Source organism: Aspergillus lucknowensis (genome assembly GCF_044049455.1).
Source record: "Aspergillus lucknowensis strain CBS 449.75 chromosome Unknown BJX67scaffold_39, whole genome shotgun sequence".
Classification (NCBI taxonomy): domain Eukaryota; kingdom Fungi; phylum Ascomycota; class Eurotiomycetes; order Eurotiales; family Aspergillaceae; genus Aspergillus; species Aspergillus lucknowensis.
Window position 1 is genome coordinate 41,736 of NW_027263583.1, and position 13,937 is coordinate 55,672.

Sequence of the window (13,937 nt, forward strand, 5' to 3'; positions counted from 1 at the left end):
CATAAACCCATCTATCTATGTATGGTCGAGTCAAGTCCCAAGCATCTATACTGCACAAGCGAGGCTCAAACTTCGTCCGTCCTGCCCATTCGACCTTGCGTTCTCTACATTGGAACTCGTGCTGATACTCTTCATTATATAGTTGGGCGCAACTATCTATACGGCCGTGAGCCACACCTCCCTTCAATTCGCTCTCATCTCTCGTCTCGACCTTGAACGCGGCGCGCTTCGGTGCCTTCAACCATGTGGATTTTACCATTGGTAGGATACTTGGGGGTGATCGTTGGGTTCTGTTTCCTCACCCTGGCTATAGGTAAGAGAACCAACCTGCGCATGCCCGCGACTATCGTCACGGGGACATCGCTTCTATTTGCCAACTGTTGCTAACGGGAGCCCCAGCGTCGGGGCTCTACTACCTGTCCGAACTTGTGGAAGAGCACACAGTCCTCGCACGCCGCCTCTTAACCCGCCTAATATACGCCATAATAATCATCCAAGTTTTCCTCTTCCTCTTCGACAAGTTCCCCCTTTTCCTGTCTGTCCTCAGCATTGCCTCCCATATCGTGTACGCAAGTAACCTCCGGCGTTTCCCCGTCGTGAAACTTTCCGACCCCTTGTTCATCCTTTCCTGCGTCCTCGTCGGCCTAAACCACTGGCTCTGGTTCCGGCACTTCTCGAAACCTATTACACCTCCACGGGACGCAACAAGCTGGAGACAGCCGTACCAGGCTAATATGGGGGATATGCCAACGTTCACGGAGGTGGCGTCGTATTTTGGACTCTGCGTGTGGCTGGTCCCATTTGCGCTGTTCGTCAGCTTGAGTGCTGGTGAGAATGTGCTGCCTACCATGGGCTCTGAGTATGCGACTGGCGAGCCTGTTCCGACGGCAGGGCTGAGTCGGGATACATTGGGGGTGGTGGATGGGAAGAATAAGAATAAGGGGATGGCGAAAGCGCTAGTTGACGGCGTTCGAGACTGGGTTAGTGAAAATGGGGAATTGATAGGGTTTTGGACAGGAGATCGTTCGAAACGCTTTTAGGACCAATGCCAGTACGATATAGCCAATGATAGGTATATGTATGATAACATGGCGCATGTAAAGTCTTGATAATGTTCGAGGTATTTAACGAGGGTTAGTGTATACGATTATTTCTTAAGCTTTCAACTAGGCTATCTCAGAGATGTTAAATGTGTAAATTGCTAATTGCGCCTAGTAACGACTCGGCCGCTCAACGGTGAGAAGTATTGAACAAATCAAACGTAAGACCTATTTGAAGAAAACGATGGGGTATAGGATCCTGAGTCCGTCAACGCAAGCCCAGGCACAAAAAGAAATTCATAGAAAGGGGGTTGACAAAACAACATTCAAGAAAGATGAAGGAATCCATAGCTCAAGTCGAAGGAGCTCGATAAACAAGAACTAAACAAGAGTGGCTTTAAGGAGGTAGGAAGAGACGCTGAGGCTCTGGATTATCATTAGAATTAAACAACCCCTATGTTCTTGCTTGGATGTACTCCGGAGTCGGGCATTTATATACGTCGTTGCACAATCGTTCGAATCGTGTTATCCGGCCACGGAACCAACTCTATGGTCCAGATAGCGGAAGGGAAATGGGCGGGGGAGCTGTTAACTAAGGTGTAATTTACCCAGGCGGAAATGAGGACGGCGTTGTCCAACCAGCCGGGGACCACCAACATGCCTGTTCAATTTGATTCGAAATCACGCTCCTCAAAGTTAGTGGGATGATCTTAGAGCGGATAAGTGACATGACTGGATTTCTTACCATGATTATCAGGAGAAGGTGGAGATGCGTCATCGTTGAAGTCCATAAATAGGATGTTGCTCTCCCTTCGGCTGGCCTTAGCGGAGCGAGCGTTGTCAGACTCCGGCGACAACATCCTGCTGACAGCCGCTGGGGGTTGGTTGTGGTTCTCGGCTCTGCCCTGAGAAAACGCTTCATAGTTCGGCTGGATGGGGATGAAGCCGGTATCGTGCTGCACGTTATGGTCGTCTGGACGGTCCCCTGGTCGCGGAAACGACATCTGGTTATGCGCAGGCGTAGGGATATCAGAAAACATCTGGCGTCGGGGAGATCGTATGTCTTCAGGGTTAAGGGAGTTATCGACCATCAGCTCCATTGCGTTTGCCGAAAATTCCGGTACATGATCGAATATTCCCTCAAACTCGGTAAGGAACATCGAGAATACCGGGGCCGGGATATTCAATGTGGGAGCAAAGACAATGCCCACGTTTCTGACAGTCATCTTGTTGACATCGGAATTGTTGACAATAACGATCAAAAATTGAACCAATGCTCGCAACAGGGCCAAGTTCGGCTTTGGGAGCCTGTACACTAAGGAATTAAACGCAGCAATTTTCTTTTGTTTCTCGTTAAAGTCTAGAAAGAACGATATCAGCACGGTTACCCTTGAATATGCATAACACCAACTGATATGCTTACCAAGGACACGCAAGAATTCTATGTGAAGTTCTCGCGTGAGGACGGTTGAGGGCAGCTCCCGAAGATACTGCTTGAAGAGTGAGGCCACAGCATGCACGTCGTAATACTGATCCGCGGCAAGGAAGTCAACATCTCCTTCGGTATTGAATCGCTCCCTCAGCGCTTTCACGACAACGTTCGATCCACTTAATCGGAAAATGCCTTCTTCAGATTCTGCTCCCTTCGCCCTAAGATACTCTAAGCAGCGGTAAACAACGGCGGGTAGATCGACATCAACGTCGAACGGTGCGCAATCCCGCACCGCTTCTGCCAAGGGTATTCCGAAAACCGGTTTCACAAGATCCCTCTTCTCGCCAGCGGCGCCATGGATTTGGATGGCAGGAGTCTCAGAGGTCCCTTGAAGCTGTGAAGCAAGGTCGATTGACGATCTTGTGCGGAAGCCCCAGATACTGCGTTTTTTCTCTTTGGTATTGCTTGTCGCCTTATTACCCCAAGCTCCAGCATCTTGAATCACAACGCCATTGGTGGGAGCAGATATCATTTTAGCGGAGATTTGGCCGTGGTCCGCCTGATTGTCAGTGGGATCCTGAAGCGAACCTGGGGGGAACATAGGTGACCTAGGTGTTCTGGCATCAGAAGGAAGACCGAGAATAGGTGGTTCGGCTGGCACAGCATCGTCGTAGCTAAAACCCTGAACCGTATCAGAGGTATCTAAGTCCGGACTATCAGTCCCCTTACTACTCTTTTTGCTACCGTTCGAAAACAACTTATTTCTGGGAGCAGTATTTGCGGTGTTACTCTCGGATACTTGAGTTTGAGCACTCGTGGGGGTCTCGTTTTCCGATGGGCCTTCGACGTATTCGAGGAGCGCCTCGACCCATGCATCTCGCTCCTCGTCGCTTTCAGCGCACAAAACGTGCCGTACGAGAGCGGAGGAATCCTTCTTTTTTGGCTCTAAAATGAGGAATGCGTGACGGTATTGGTTGTCAGAGTCGTCGTCAACCTGGGAAGAAGAACCGCTCTGACCAGCCGTGGGTTGTGATTGTTTTCCGATTTGAGCATTGTAGATTTTGATGGTCCCCAGATGTGCGCCGCCTGGAGCTTCGAAATACCTGAGTTCAGGCCCATGTAGAACAAAGTATCGTGCTTTCCAGCCGCCAAAATTCTTTCCCCGCTTTGTTAGATAGCCTTCCTTTCTGGGCTTTCCATCTGGGCCACGTAAAAGCTCGGATCCTGCTTGCTGGTTGCCTTTGAGCAAGCTCGTCTCGTCATCCCGAGGTTCAATCGCATCGGATGTAAGGAACTGACAAATCACTAACGCTGATTTCTCATCCATAGGGGTATCGAGGAGAGTCTCAAAATATGAATTTAAAGCGACGCGCCTCGCATCCACTTTGGCAGGGGAATGACCGCCGAAAATAGACCTATCTGGTAGCTTTCCCTGGAACCCCAACAGTTGCCTTATCTGGTGGTCGAGTTGGGGGAGGGCGGCAATGACTTTCTCGACTCGCCAAAGCTCTGAATGCTCGGAACGCGAAAAAACGCTCAGTGTGAAAACTGGCTCCTCATCGTGGGGCTTCGAAACCATGTAGCTATTCCTGGAGGGCCGTAGTCTCGATGAGGACACTTTCACCTGAATGAGAGGGAGTGCGTTCGGAGGCAAAAGAAGTTGAGGGTAATCGTCTGACCTCAACCCTTGATAGATCCCGTTGAGTTTAGGGGACGGGGTTTGAGGGCTATCAATTTTCACGGCGGCGTCAATCGAAGGGATGGGGCGCATACGTGGATCAGTAGGAATCTGAACGTGCATAGGAGTATTGGCCGCCAATTGGGAGCCCGGCGTAAACGGTGTTTGGGACTTGCCCAAACGTGGAGATAATGCAAGGCCAGAGATATTGTGCCCTGAAGGCATCGTTAGTGACGAGAACGAACTCTGCATTTCCCTTGGCATCCGGGGCATTGGTGAACCAAGCGGTCGGTCCTCGGGTCTTGGGCTAAGCGGTAAACCGGGGCTCTTTGGGCCATTCATAATATGCCGATCAGTGAGGGACGCCTGCATTATCTGAGGGTTCAAAGCAGCTGCTAACGGTTCTGTCGGTTCCGCTCGGCGTATGTCCAATGGCGGTGGTCCGGCACCCACAGTGTTCTCAGCGTCCCTTGGAGAGAGCGGCTGTGTCTGTCTCAAAGTGTTATGATTCTGGGGGTCCCGATCTTGGACCGCTTCACGCTCCCGGTCATCGTCTGCTCTGGTCTTCCTCCTTCCGCGCTCTACTGGCGACTCTTCAACCGCTAGAATATCCTCATACTCCGATTCAGAATCAGACGGTTCGCGGGGAACCCCGACCGCGCGATCCCGGGGTCCTAGATTCAGCGGGGCAGGTGGGGGTTTCCGAGCCGGATTTGGTGATTTTTGGCCCTTGCTCGTGCTGAAGCTAGACTCGCCGACTGCAGAGCCTGGAGTGGTCAAAGAGGTTGGGCTCGCAGCTGACATCTGTTGTATGGAGGCCAACTGTTGAGAGCTCTGTGACTCGAAACGCAAGTCAGGTTCTTCTGCGAGTAGCTCTGTCTCAATAAGTTGTTTCAGACTGAGGCCACTGTTGGGGGAATCGCGGCTGTCTGCAATCTCGGCGCGCTGGGGCTGGCCGGTAGTTTCGCTGCCATCGAGACCTTCCTGCTTCGGAAGCTCACCCGACATTTGTGACTCGCCCTTTGAAGCTCCCTTGATACCGATAGCAAGAGGTCGTATAGGATGAACCTCCGTTGATGGGAGTGGCGGGGTCGAGGCCTGGAGGTCCTTAACCTTCTTCTTGTACCGCTCCTTGTCCTTCAGCGCACGTTCCATGTCCTTATTTAAGCCCATTATGAGGGTTCGTTGCTTATCGACGAGTTTCCATAACTGAGAATTCTGGGATGCTGCATGGTGCTTCTCCCTCAATAGATGTATAATAACAGCCTCCGGTGACCCAGCCGCGGCTATTAAATTGTCAATATCGGCTTGGCTCACTGCGTTAACGTCAAATGAGGACTTATGTGATTGAGAAGCAGAGGAAAGAGACGAAATTGCTGAGTCAATCGACGAAGTACGTGGCACTACGCGTTGACCAGGCCTTTCTCTAGTGATGGACTGAAGAGAGCCGATAGGTGACATGATAGAGGGGGACATTGAGTGGCTAGATTCGGCTGCATCAGAATCTTTGCGAGTGTTATTGTTATCTTTTGTCTGCTCGGTCATTTTCCGATCATTCTGGCTGACCTCTCCAAGAGGCTGTTTCCTGGACGCGTATGACGGGCTAGGCGGGATAGGGCTGGTTCTCGTGGGGGGAGCAGGAAACGCGGCGTGGGCTATCTCGCTGATAGTGGACAGGCTCTCAAGCGGCGACGTGGTTGCCGATGAGCTCGGTGAGGCCGTTCTTTGGGACAGACTCGAATCGGTCCGCTGGGGCGACAGGGTTCGTGCGCTCATATGCAAGGGAGAGGGCGGATGCTTGCGGGGGGAAGCAGTGACAGCCGATCCTGAACGAAAGGGTTGAGCGCCCGATCGCAACGCTAGAAAGTCGCCGAAGATAAGATTGCCTGCTGGAGCTAGATTGAAGGAGGGGTGGTATTTACCTGGAGGAGAAGCCGCAAAATTTGAACGCAGGGAGCTGAAAGTGTGGTCACTCCCCTGCCGCTGAGCCTGCGACATGACTTGATCAGGAGGCGAAGCTCAACGAGACCAGCATGGGGTTCGGGCCACAGGGGCGCTTGCACGTCGTTGGCGCTAGCTTCGAGCCGGCTGGACTGGGATTCTGCACCAGTGCTCAGGGGTTCAAATATGCATCAAGAAAGCAGTGAGGAGGCCCAAGAAATCGGATGGACCTCGGCCTTGTATCGTTATTTTCCTGCTCCCCAGGCACAACAGAGAAAGTTTGCGGGAAAAAGAGGAGTGGTAGCGAAGAAAGTTTGGCACAGCGAAGCCAAAGCGGGGAGATTGATCAGATTATTATTAAAGTGAAGATCTTCTGCCAACCGACAAGACCTTTGGCTTGAGACTCGCTGAGGCGTTCCAGCTCATCTCTCCAAAGAAAAAGCAAAGTGTGGAAAGGGCAAGCAAACACAAAAAAATCATTATGGTTTTTGTCTCTGGTGATCTCGCCCTCCGCTTCTGCGTCTTCATTGCAAGACGACGCTGTTGTTATTCCACTCTCTCGCTTCTGCGGCCTTTCAGCGATGGTCGATCGCTCATGTAAATGGAAGAGCAGGTGGATTGTATTAGAACTCCTTTAACCCACAACGCCCATCAACCCAATGCTATCGTAGAGTATACATAAGTGTACAGTGTGTTAAGCTATATTGCCAGCCATCCCCATAAAAATGGCCTGGGCAGCCAATTGAAGCGACCAAAAGCCGACCTTCTTGAAGCGTCGCTTGCGTGCTTCCTCATCAACAACATCGCGAGCAAATGCATCATATACCTAGTTGAACGTCAGCTGTGACCGCACCGGCTGAACAAATAGGAGCAAAGTTGAGACCTACAGCTACCGAGAGATCGTCCACAAGACCGCTATCGAAGACGGTCCAGCTACCGTCGAAATCCCCCACTCTTTTGACAAGGCGGAAGTTGACAGGAATGAAAGTACGCCGCGAATTGATATAAGCGACAATGGGCCGTATGAGCGCATTGTTGACATAGGAGAGATCTCGGGTGAATAGGGGAACCACCGCCCTGACGTTGTTGAGATGCAGTCGCAAGTCCGTGATGAGGAAGCGTCTGTCATCCGTCGACCCACCCCCGTCAAATTCAAGCGATTCTGGTGACCCCGAGTCCTCTATATACCGATTCGACGTGACTGTCGCCTCTAACCGATCGTAGAAATCGGCCATTACCTTTGCAAGGCTCTCATTATTTTCGGCTGGGAACATAATATCGGCAACAATGTCGACATTTCCCTCATGGATCCAGCCAAATGGCCCCTGTACTCCGCGATTCAGGTGATCGATATTCAGTGCATCAATGCGTATCCTGCTGTGCTTCTTCCAAGGACTCGGTTTGCCGTCCTCTTCTGCTCCGTTGTCAAGCTGTGCGCCGGTGAAGCTATGGGTTTGACGCGGATGAATAGTAAACAAGGAATTGTCGAATGATCCGGACATCATGTTGGCTGACAGGAAGTCGTAAAACAGCCACTGTTTCCTCAGCTGCGGGAGATCACAAGAGAAAATGCTGACGGAGAATGGTCTGAAGTTGTTCGGCTGGTACACCGTCACAAGCAAGTCGCTCATCTTGAACGAATCGATTTCAAAATCTCCGGGACTGTGTTCGTGCCGATAAGATTTGGGATCGAGAGCGTCGTCCGACCAATATACCGATCTGCGATCAACCACTCCCCTCACGCCTTGCACCTCGACGTCACGAAGGAGCCCTTTCCCATTTAACCATCGCGTGAATGACAATGTTACATTGACCGTCTCTATCGAAAGGTCAAACTGGGTGTAATTGGTGTCTTCTTCGTCCTCCGACGGGATTCGCTGATCAGATAGCTCGGCGCTAGGCTGGTCACTCAACGCAGCGGCGGCTGCCGCAGCTGCAGCAGTCTTTGGAGAACCTTTGCTGACATGCCCTGTTCCTTGGCCGGGTCGCCGAGATACAAAGACGTTCTTGAATGTGATTACGCCACCCCTCCATTTAGGAACAATAGCAGATTCGAACACCACCTTTACACCAGACGACCTGGTAAGATAGTTGCCGACCCACCCGGCAAGGGTTTCTGTTGATATCAGTAATGGAAATGAGTGTCAAAGTTGCACCTGCGTCACTTACCCTGAGCGAACACAGTATTGATTGCAAGAATCAATAAGGAGAAAAAGGTGGTCGTCCCCAGAACAATCCATACGACATGCCCCAACAGCACCCAAGAGAAAAGGGCAGTGATCTCGTCAAGGTTGAAGGGACGGACGCTCCGAATCGAAAACCATTTGAACCGGACCTTGAGCCTAGACCAGAAACCGGTGGCAGCTGCCAACAACTCTTCCTTTGTGGGTCGGTGAAGATGCGGCATCTGTGGTAAGCGGTTCATAAGATGGCGGTTCGGCGGGCTTGGTCCGGGGTTTTGTTCGTGTAACAGCGGCTCTGGCTTCAGGTCTTGGTGTTTATGCCCATTTTTGACATCTTTTGCACCTGCATGATTGGCTGTCTCTGATCGCGCGTTTGTCTTCGATGAATCGTCTTCTTTCGTTCGAAGTCCCCGTTTTTGTGCATTTCGCGATAAAATGTGTTGAAGTGGTCTATCAGAAGGATATGTTCTATGTGAAAATACCTTTTCTGGAGCGATTGCGCACGTTGCGCCAGTTTCTATCGCAGGAGAGCTTGGAGAGATGCCGAGAACTAGAAAACTTCCAGATGCGAACCGTCGGGTAATTTGTGTGGTCTTTCGAGGGGAGCCGGTTGAAAACTTCTTGACATGTCTCTTAAAGAGGGAGTTGTAGATAGGGTCGCTTGGAGAGGGTGTATCAAGATGAAACTGTGTGCGATTTAAGCGCAGTCCACGTTTGAGGTACGGATTTGCCGTCTCCAAAAAGCCGACGTAAAGTCTGCGTCCGAAGATACCAGACATCGCGACGGTCACATATTGGGGTGCCCGCTACAACAGCGGCGAAAATAGGTATGATTCCGGAAGGGTTTAGTAACTCGGCAGGAGTGGAAGGGAGATCCAACTGTCGGAGCAGCTTGAGCCAGGCTAGCGGCTGGAGAAATTCCTATGAATCATCCCGCCTCTTCTGTCACCTGGGAAAGTTTGATTTGTTTGCAACTAAAATTTGAAGTGTTCCACACGAATGTTCGTTCTTCTCGGCACTGAATTTCTTTGCCGTCCCGCCGCCAGAGACAGATAAAAAAGAACAAGGGTAACCGGACAGACAACGAATATCACCGGATACTCTTGGACAAAATGCCAGCGCCGACGGCACTCCGACGGTCCGATGGTCAAGCCGCGGAACCATCTATTGCCCCTCTTGCACAGGGTTCGTGCCTAGATGGAGATAGAGATGGATTTATTACGGTGCTAACAACACCATAGAGCATGACGAGGAAGTCCTAATTGATGCGGAGCCGTCACAAAATCCTGAATCTGTTCTGGTCCCGGTCGATTCTGCGGAGAGCACCGAAATGCGTATTGACATGGAGGGCCGGCCAGTCTTCACACCTGCGAAAGATACACCTTCCGCATATCGAGTAGAGACTCGCAAAGTCCCCGTTCCACCACATAGAATGACGCCCCTAAAGGCAAACTGGCCTAAAATCTACCCTCCTCTAGTCGAGCATCTCAAGTTGCAGGTTCGAATGAATATCAAGAATCGGGCGGTAGAGCTACGCACATCCAAATTTACCACAGACACCGGCGCTTTGCAAAAGGGTGAAGATTTCGTCAAGGCTTTCACTCTAGGATTTGATATTGATGACGCCATTGCATTACTGAGATTGGATGACCTATACATTCGTTCGTTCGAGATTCGAGATGTCAAAGCTTCTCTCAGCGGGGAACATCTCAGCCGTGCAATTGGTCGTATAGCTGGGAAAGACGGACGGACGAGGCATGCCATTGAGAACGCAAGCCGTACGAGAATCGTCATTGCAGATCAGAAGATCCACATTCTGGGACGTTTCCAGAACATTAATGCAGGCCAGGAGGCGATTGTTAGTTTGATCTTGGGGAGCCCACCTGTAAGTTCTCTCTTTCCTCCCATGACGACTGGCTCCTAACTCAGGACAGGGGAAAGTATATGGCAACCTGCGTAAAGTGGCGGCCCGGATGAAGGAGCGTTTCTAATTCTTTCGATCTGGGATAACTTTGGTTTTATGACAGCGGCGTTATACATTGGTCGATACAGGATTCTGCATGATATACTTGACATGGCAATGTTCAGGGAAAAACTTCGTACTCGAATCTATCTCTACTTTATACGAGGAAGATATCAATCTCATCAATGAACGAGATACTAGATATTGACCGGAGCCACTTTTGAGTTTTCTAGTCCTTCTTCAGTGGGTGATAGATCTCTTCTATCCCATCTGCCGTTATGATCAACATTTGGAGGCCGTCTCCAACCTCGATATGTCTCTCCACCGCGCTAGTAAATGCATCCCGAACAACTTGTTCCACCGTGTCCCTGGGCATTGGCTCAGGCTTCTTAGCTTCCAGAGCATGACCCTCCCCGCTGCCGGGGATATACTGGTTCTTCAAATTGACTTGATTATCCAAGAACGGCATAATCAAACTGGATGCAGCTCCAGCAGCCCTGCATTGTTCCCTCTCATATGAGCCCACCGGATCGTAGCCATACAGCGCGCCTTTACCTTCCTCATCCAAGCCAGCCAAAATGGCCTGGACGTAGTACGGGAAGAACCTCTTTCCGTAAAGAATAGTTGATAGTCGCTGAGCACACGCTCTGACACTCATGGGTTTCCCGTGCTGATACTTGTACATCTTCACCACCGCATCTAGTCTCTCTTTGAGGGCTAGACCGTCCGCAGCGAAACCGACGACCGATAGGAGAATATGGGCGCCCTCGCCAGTTTCCTGGTCCCCTCCAATCTTGAATACTTTTGGAACATAGCGGGAGTTGATGTTGTATCCTGAGGTAGAGCGGGTATCACCAGCAAGGACGGCGAAATCCTTGCCTGTAATTCCTAGGACTGAGCCACCATTATCGGTGTATCTAGAAATGTTAGTCTCACCAAACCAAACATAAGCCCCGCGTCCGTAGCTTACGGGTAGAAAGAGTGTTCCTTGTTTCCGGCATTCGTCGGCTGGGAGAAGGAGTATCCAATAGAGTTGCTGTGAGGGTTGTGGCCGATTATACTCGCCATGTTGTTGAAATTAGAATACTAGCACAATCGACCGGATTAACCCAAAAGATGGATATTTGTGTGGAGTAGACGCCTCGAGTGATGTTTGAGAAGTAGCAAGAAAGTGATCGTGAGGTTCAGTGTTGCTTGAGCCGAGCTCTCACCTGTGACGCGGTGCTGCAGCTGCCTTCTGATTATGTAATGGTACAAGAAACGTCAACCCATGCCATTCAAGCAAATCAGGTAAGGCCCTGTTCCACACCTTCCATCCTCCTCTATCTCTTTTTGCGCATACACACCCCTGTACCTGGCTACTTGCATTGTTTCCCGCTCGATCTCCAGGATCTCCTGAGCAAATTTACGCTGTGAAAGTGGCTTCTAAGGTCCGGTCCGATACTAGCGAAGACGCAACGGCCAAACGATGTTGGGCCTTGGAGCCTACGGAAGTAGCAGTGAGGATGAAGTGGAGCAAAAACCGCTTCCGCAAACGAGGGTATAGAACCGCAGCAACTGGTCTCAAGTCTCCGCTGTCTGAATGACCGCTTACCACTTGTCAGCAAGAACCGAAAGCGCCACTAGTTGAAGCTTCACAGACGCAAGAAGATAGAGGTAGACTTCCTCCGCATCCACTTCAATTGAATGCAGCCTAATAATATGACAGCTCAACAGACATTCGAAGGTCAATCCACTGCACAAGAGCGCACCCTTGATAGACAACCTCGCGGGCCTGCTAGCGGGCCTGTCCTCGGACCAATGCACCAGGAAATTGCGACATCACACCCGATTCCGTTATCGACGTCGCGCACACTTATTCATGATTTAACTCTCCCGCTGGTGCCAAATCTAGACATACCACCATCTCCACCCGGCTCCCCGGATCCCTCGGCAAATGCAAAGTTCGCGCATTTCCTTTCGCTTAAGAAGGAAGATGTTCATTTTAATGAGAAACTTGCTGGCTCAGCTTCTCTTAAGAACCCAAGCCTATTAAGAAAGATGATGGAGCATTCTGGCATTGATGAACAGGCGCAGTACTCCAGTTCCTTACCCCCAGACCTATGGGATATTTCGATCCTGCCGGACTGGGGTTACAAGGAGGAGCTTTTGAAGACGCAGAAAGAACTAAATTCGAAAGCGGAAGAGAAAATGTTGAAGGGTCAAAGGGGTGCAATCGAATTTGTAACTCCACGCTCAGGCTCACATCCTAGATCAAAAGCAAGGTAATGTTCTGGACGAGACATTTCTGAGCTACCCTAGAACAACTTCGTTGGATCTTACGTGCCAGCCTTGGAATCTCCCCGGACCAAAACTCAGAGAGGCAATTGGCATTAAAATCCCGTGAGTAAGAATCCAAACTTGGCAAAGTTAGCAATCTTATATGAAAGTGGCAAATACTCAAAAAAAAAGTAGCTGATTGTATCTATTCAAAATGCCGTGATAATAATTAAGGTGGCAGAAGTTGAGCCTTGAGGGGCGTTGGAGCTTCTCACCGCCCAAGCTGCTCACGTAACTGAGCTCCGTCACCTCCACGACTGCCTGGGAGCTTCGGCGGGTCAATATCACTTCTCGTAGTTCCACCCTCAAACTCTCCCTCGTCACTCTTTGAGATTTTCCATTTGGAGTTCTGAGTGGCTGAGCTGCCAATTTGCGCACTGAGTATCATCTCTTCCAAAAATCCCTCCGTCATGAACCATTTTCCCGGAACTTGGGGTCGGGTAAGTGCCGCATCATCCTGGTGTTGTCCTCTCTCTCACCTCTCGCATCAAGCCCAGGGATGATGTCTATGGACCATACGATGCCTCATATCTCAGATCAACTGGACCAAAAGCTCACACGCAATCGCCGGCTGTAACTGGGACGTCGGTTATTGCCGTCAAGTTCAATGGAGGAGTTGCGATCGCTGCTGATAACCTAGGTACGACTCACAAGTTCATCTGCATATGGGGTCTTTTGTTTTTGACGAATTTTCTACTCTATTTAGCATCATATGGCTCTCTTGCCCGTTTCACCGACGTTAAACGTCTCCGAGTGTTCGGCAATGCCGCTGTGGTCGGATTCAGCGGCGACGTCTCCGACATGCAGTACATCGACCGCCTACTAGAATCGATGGATATCAGAGAAAACTACTCAGCGCATGGCAACCAACTTAATGCCAAGAACCTCCACACCTATCTATCCAAGGTTCTCTATAAACGCCGATCCGAGTTTAACCCGCTCTGGAATCACATCCTTGTCGCCGGATTTGATGGAGACAAGAAGCCTTTCCTAAGCTCCGCCGACTTACTCGGTACTACATTCTCAGCTCCACACCTTGCGACCGGCTTTGGAGCCCACCTCGCCGTACCGATCCTACGGCGATTGTTCCCGGAAGAGCGTCCCATTGATGAAATTACTAAGGAAGATGCGGTTTCCGCTCTGAGAGACTGCCTCAAGGTCCTGTGGTATCGCGACGCACGGAGTCTTGACAAGTATTCGCTGGCTGTGATTACCCATGAAGGAATCGAGGTACAGGAAGATCAACAGATCGAGGCACAGAGCTGGGCATTTGCCGAGACAATCAAGGGATACGGCGCTCAAGTCGTTTGACTTGTTGATTATATGTTACGGAGAACTTAATAGAACGAAAGTGACATACGTCTCCGAAGCTACGAACCTA

General features: G+C 50.6%; 7 protein-coding genes across 7 annotated transcripts; 4 read left to right on the plus strand and 3 right to left on the minus strand.

Annotated features, from left to right (window-relative positions):
- The first annotated feature begins 23 nt into the window (after positions 1 to 23).
- On the plus strand, positions 24 to 1,182 carry BJX67DRAFT_360799 (uncharacterized protein). Its single transcript, XM_071029806.1, has 3 exons — positions 24 to 74; positions 143 to 313; positions 400 to 1,182. The coding sequence occupies exons 2-3, from the start codon at positions 244 to 246 to the stop codon at positions 1,038 to 1,040; spliced, it is 711 nt and encodes a 236-aa protein (XP_070883528.1). The 5' UTR covers positions 24 to 74; positions 143 to 243; the 3' UTR covers positions 1,041 to 1,182.
- BJX67DRAFT_204098 (GTPase-activating protein BEM3) lies at positions 1,159 to 6,528 on the minus strand. The gene is made up of 4 exons (XM_071025502.1): positions 6,073 to 6,528; positions 2,464 to 6,009; positions 1,786 to 2,400; positions 1,159 to 1,726 (listed from the first exon to the last, which is right to left on the minus strand). The coding sequence occupies exons 1-4, from the start codon at positions 6,146 to 6,148 to the stop codon at positions 1,722 to 1,724; spliced, it is 4,242 nt and encodes a 1,413-aa protein (XP_070883529.1). The 5' UTR covers positions 6,149 to 6,528; the 3' UTR covers positions 1,159 to 1,721.
- BJX67DRAFT_204097 (mitochondrial distribution and morphology protein) lies at positions 6,529 to 9,194 on the minus strand. Its single transcript, XM_071025501.1, has 2 exons — positions 8,261 to 9,194; positions 6,529 to 8,207 (listed from the first exon to the last, which is right to left on the minus strand). Exons 1-2 carry the CDS (start codon positions 9,051 to 9,053, stop codon positions 6,910 to 6,912), a joined length of 2,091 nt encoding a protein of 696 aa, XP_070883530.1. The 5' UTR covers positions 9,054 to 9,194; the 3' UTR covers positions 6,529 to 6,909.
- A 99-nt stretch (positions 9,195 to 9,293) lies between these two features.
- On the plus strand, positions 9,294 to 10,366 carry BJX67DRAFT_204138 (pre-rRNA-processing protein PNO1). The gene is made up of 3 exons (XM_071025503.1): positions 9,294 to 9,459; positions 9,516 to 10,159; positions 10,209 to 10,366. The coding sequence occupies exons 1-3, from the start codon at positions 9,387 to 9,389 to the stop codon at positions 10,263 to 10,265; spliced, it is 774 nt and encodes a 257-aa protein (XP_070883531.1). The 5' UTR covers positions 9,294 to 9,386; the 3' UTR covers positions 10,266 to 10,366.
- A 100-nt stretch (positions 10,367 to 10,466) lies between these two features.
- prs3 (proteasome core particle subunit beta 6) lies at positions 10,467 to 11,305 on the minus strand (the record flags this gene model as incomplete). The annotated part of the gene is made up of 2 exons (XM_071031445.1): positions 10,467 to 11,154; positions 11,208 to 11,305. The coding sequence occupies 2 exons, from the start codon at positions 11,303 to 11,305 to the stop codon at positions 10,467 to 10,469; spliced, it is 786 nt and encodes a 261-aa protein (XP_070883532.1).
- A 234-nt stretch (positions 11,306 to 11,539) lies between these two features.
- Positions 11,540 to 12,746, plus strand: BJX67DRAFT_360808 (HCNGP domain-containing protein). Its single transcript, XM_071029807.1, has 3 exons — positions 11,540 to 11,777; positions 11,842 to 11,893; positions 11,946 to 12,746. The coding sequence occupies exons 1-3, from the start codon at positions 11,706 to 11,708 to the stop codon at positions 12,503 to 12,505; spliced, it is 684 nt and encodes a 227-aa protein (XP_070883533.1). The 5' UTR covers positions 11,540 to 11,705; the 3' UTR covers positions 12,506 to 12,746.
- On the plus strand, positions 12,747 to 13,926 carry pre4 (proteasome core particle subunit beta 7). Its single transcript, XM_071029808.1, has 3 exons — positions 12,747 to 12,996; positions 13,049 to 13,196; positions 13,263 to 13,926. Exons 1-3 carry the CDS (start codon positions 12,967 to 12,969, stop codon positions 13,865 to 13,867), a joined length of 783 nt encoding a protein of 260 aa, XP_070883534.1. The 5' UTR covers positions 12,747 to 12,966; the 3' UTR covers positions 13,868 to 13,926.
- Positions 13,927 to 13,937: the final 11 nt, after the last annotated feature.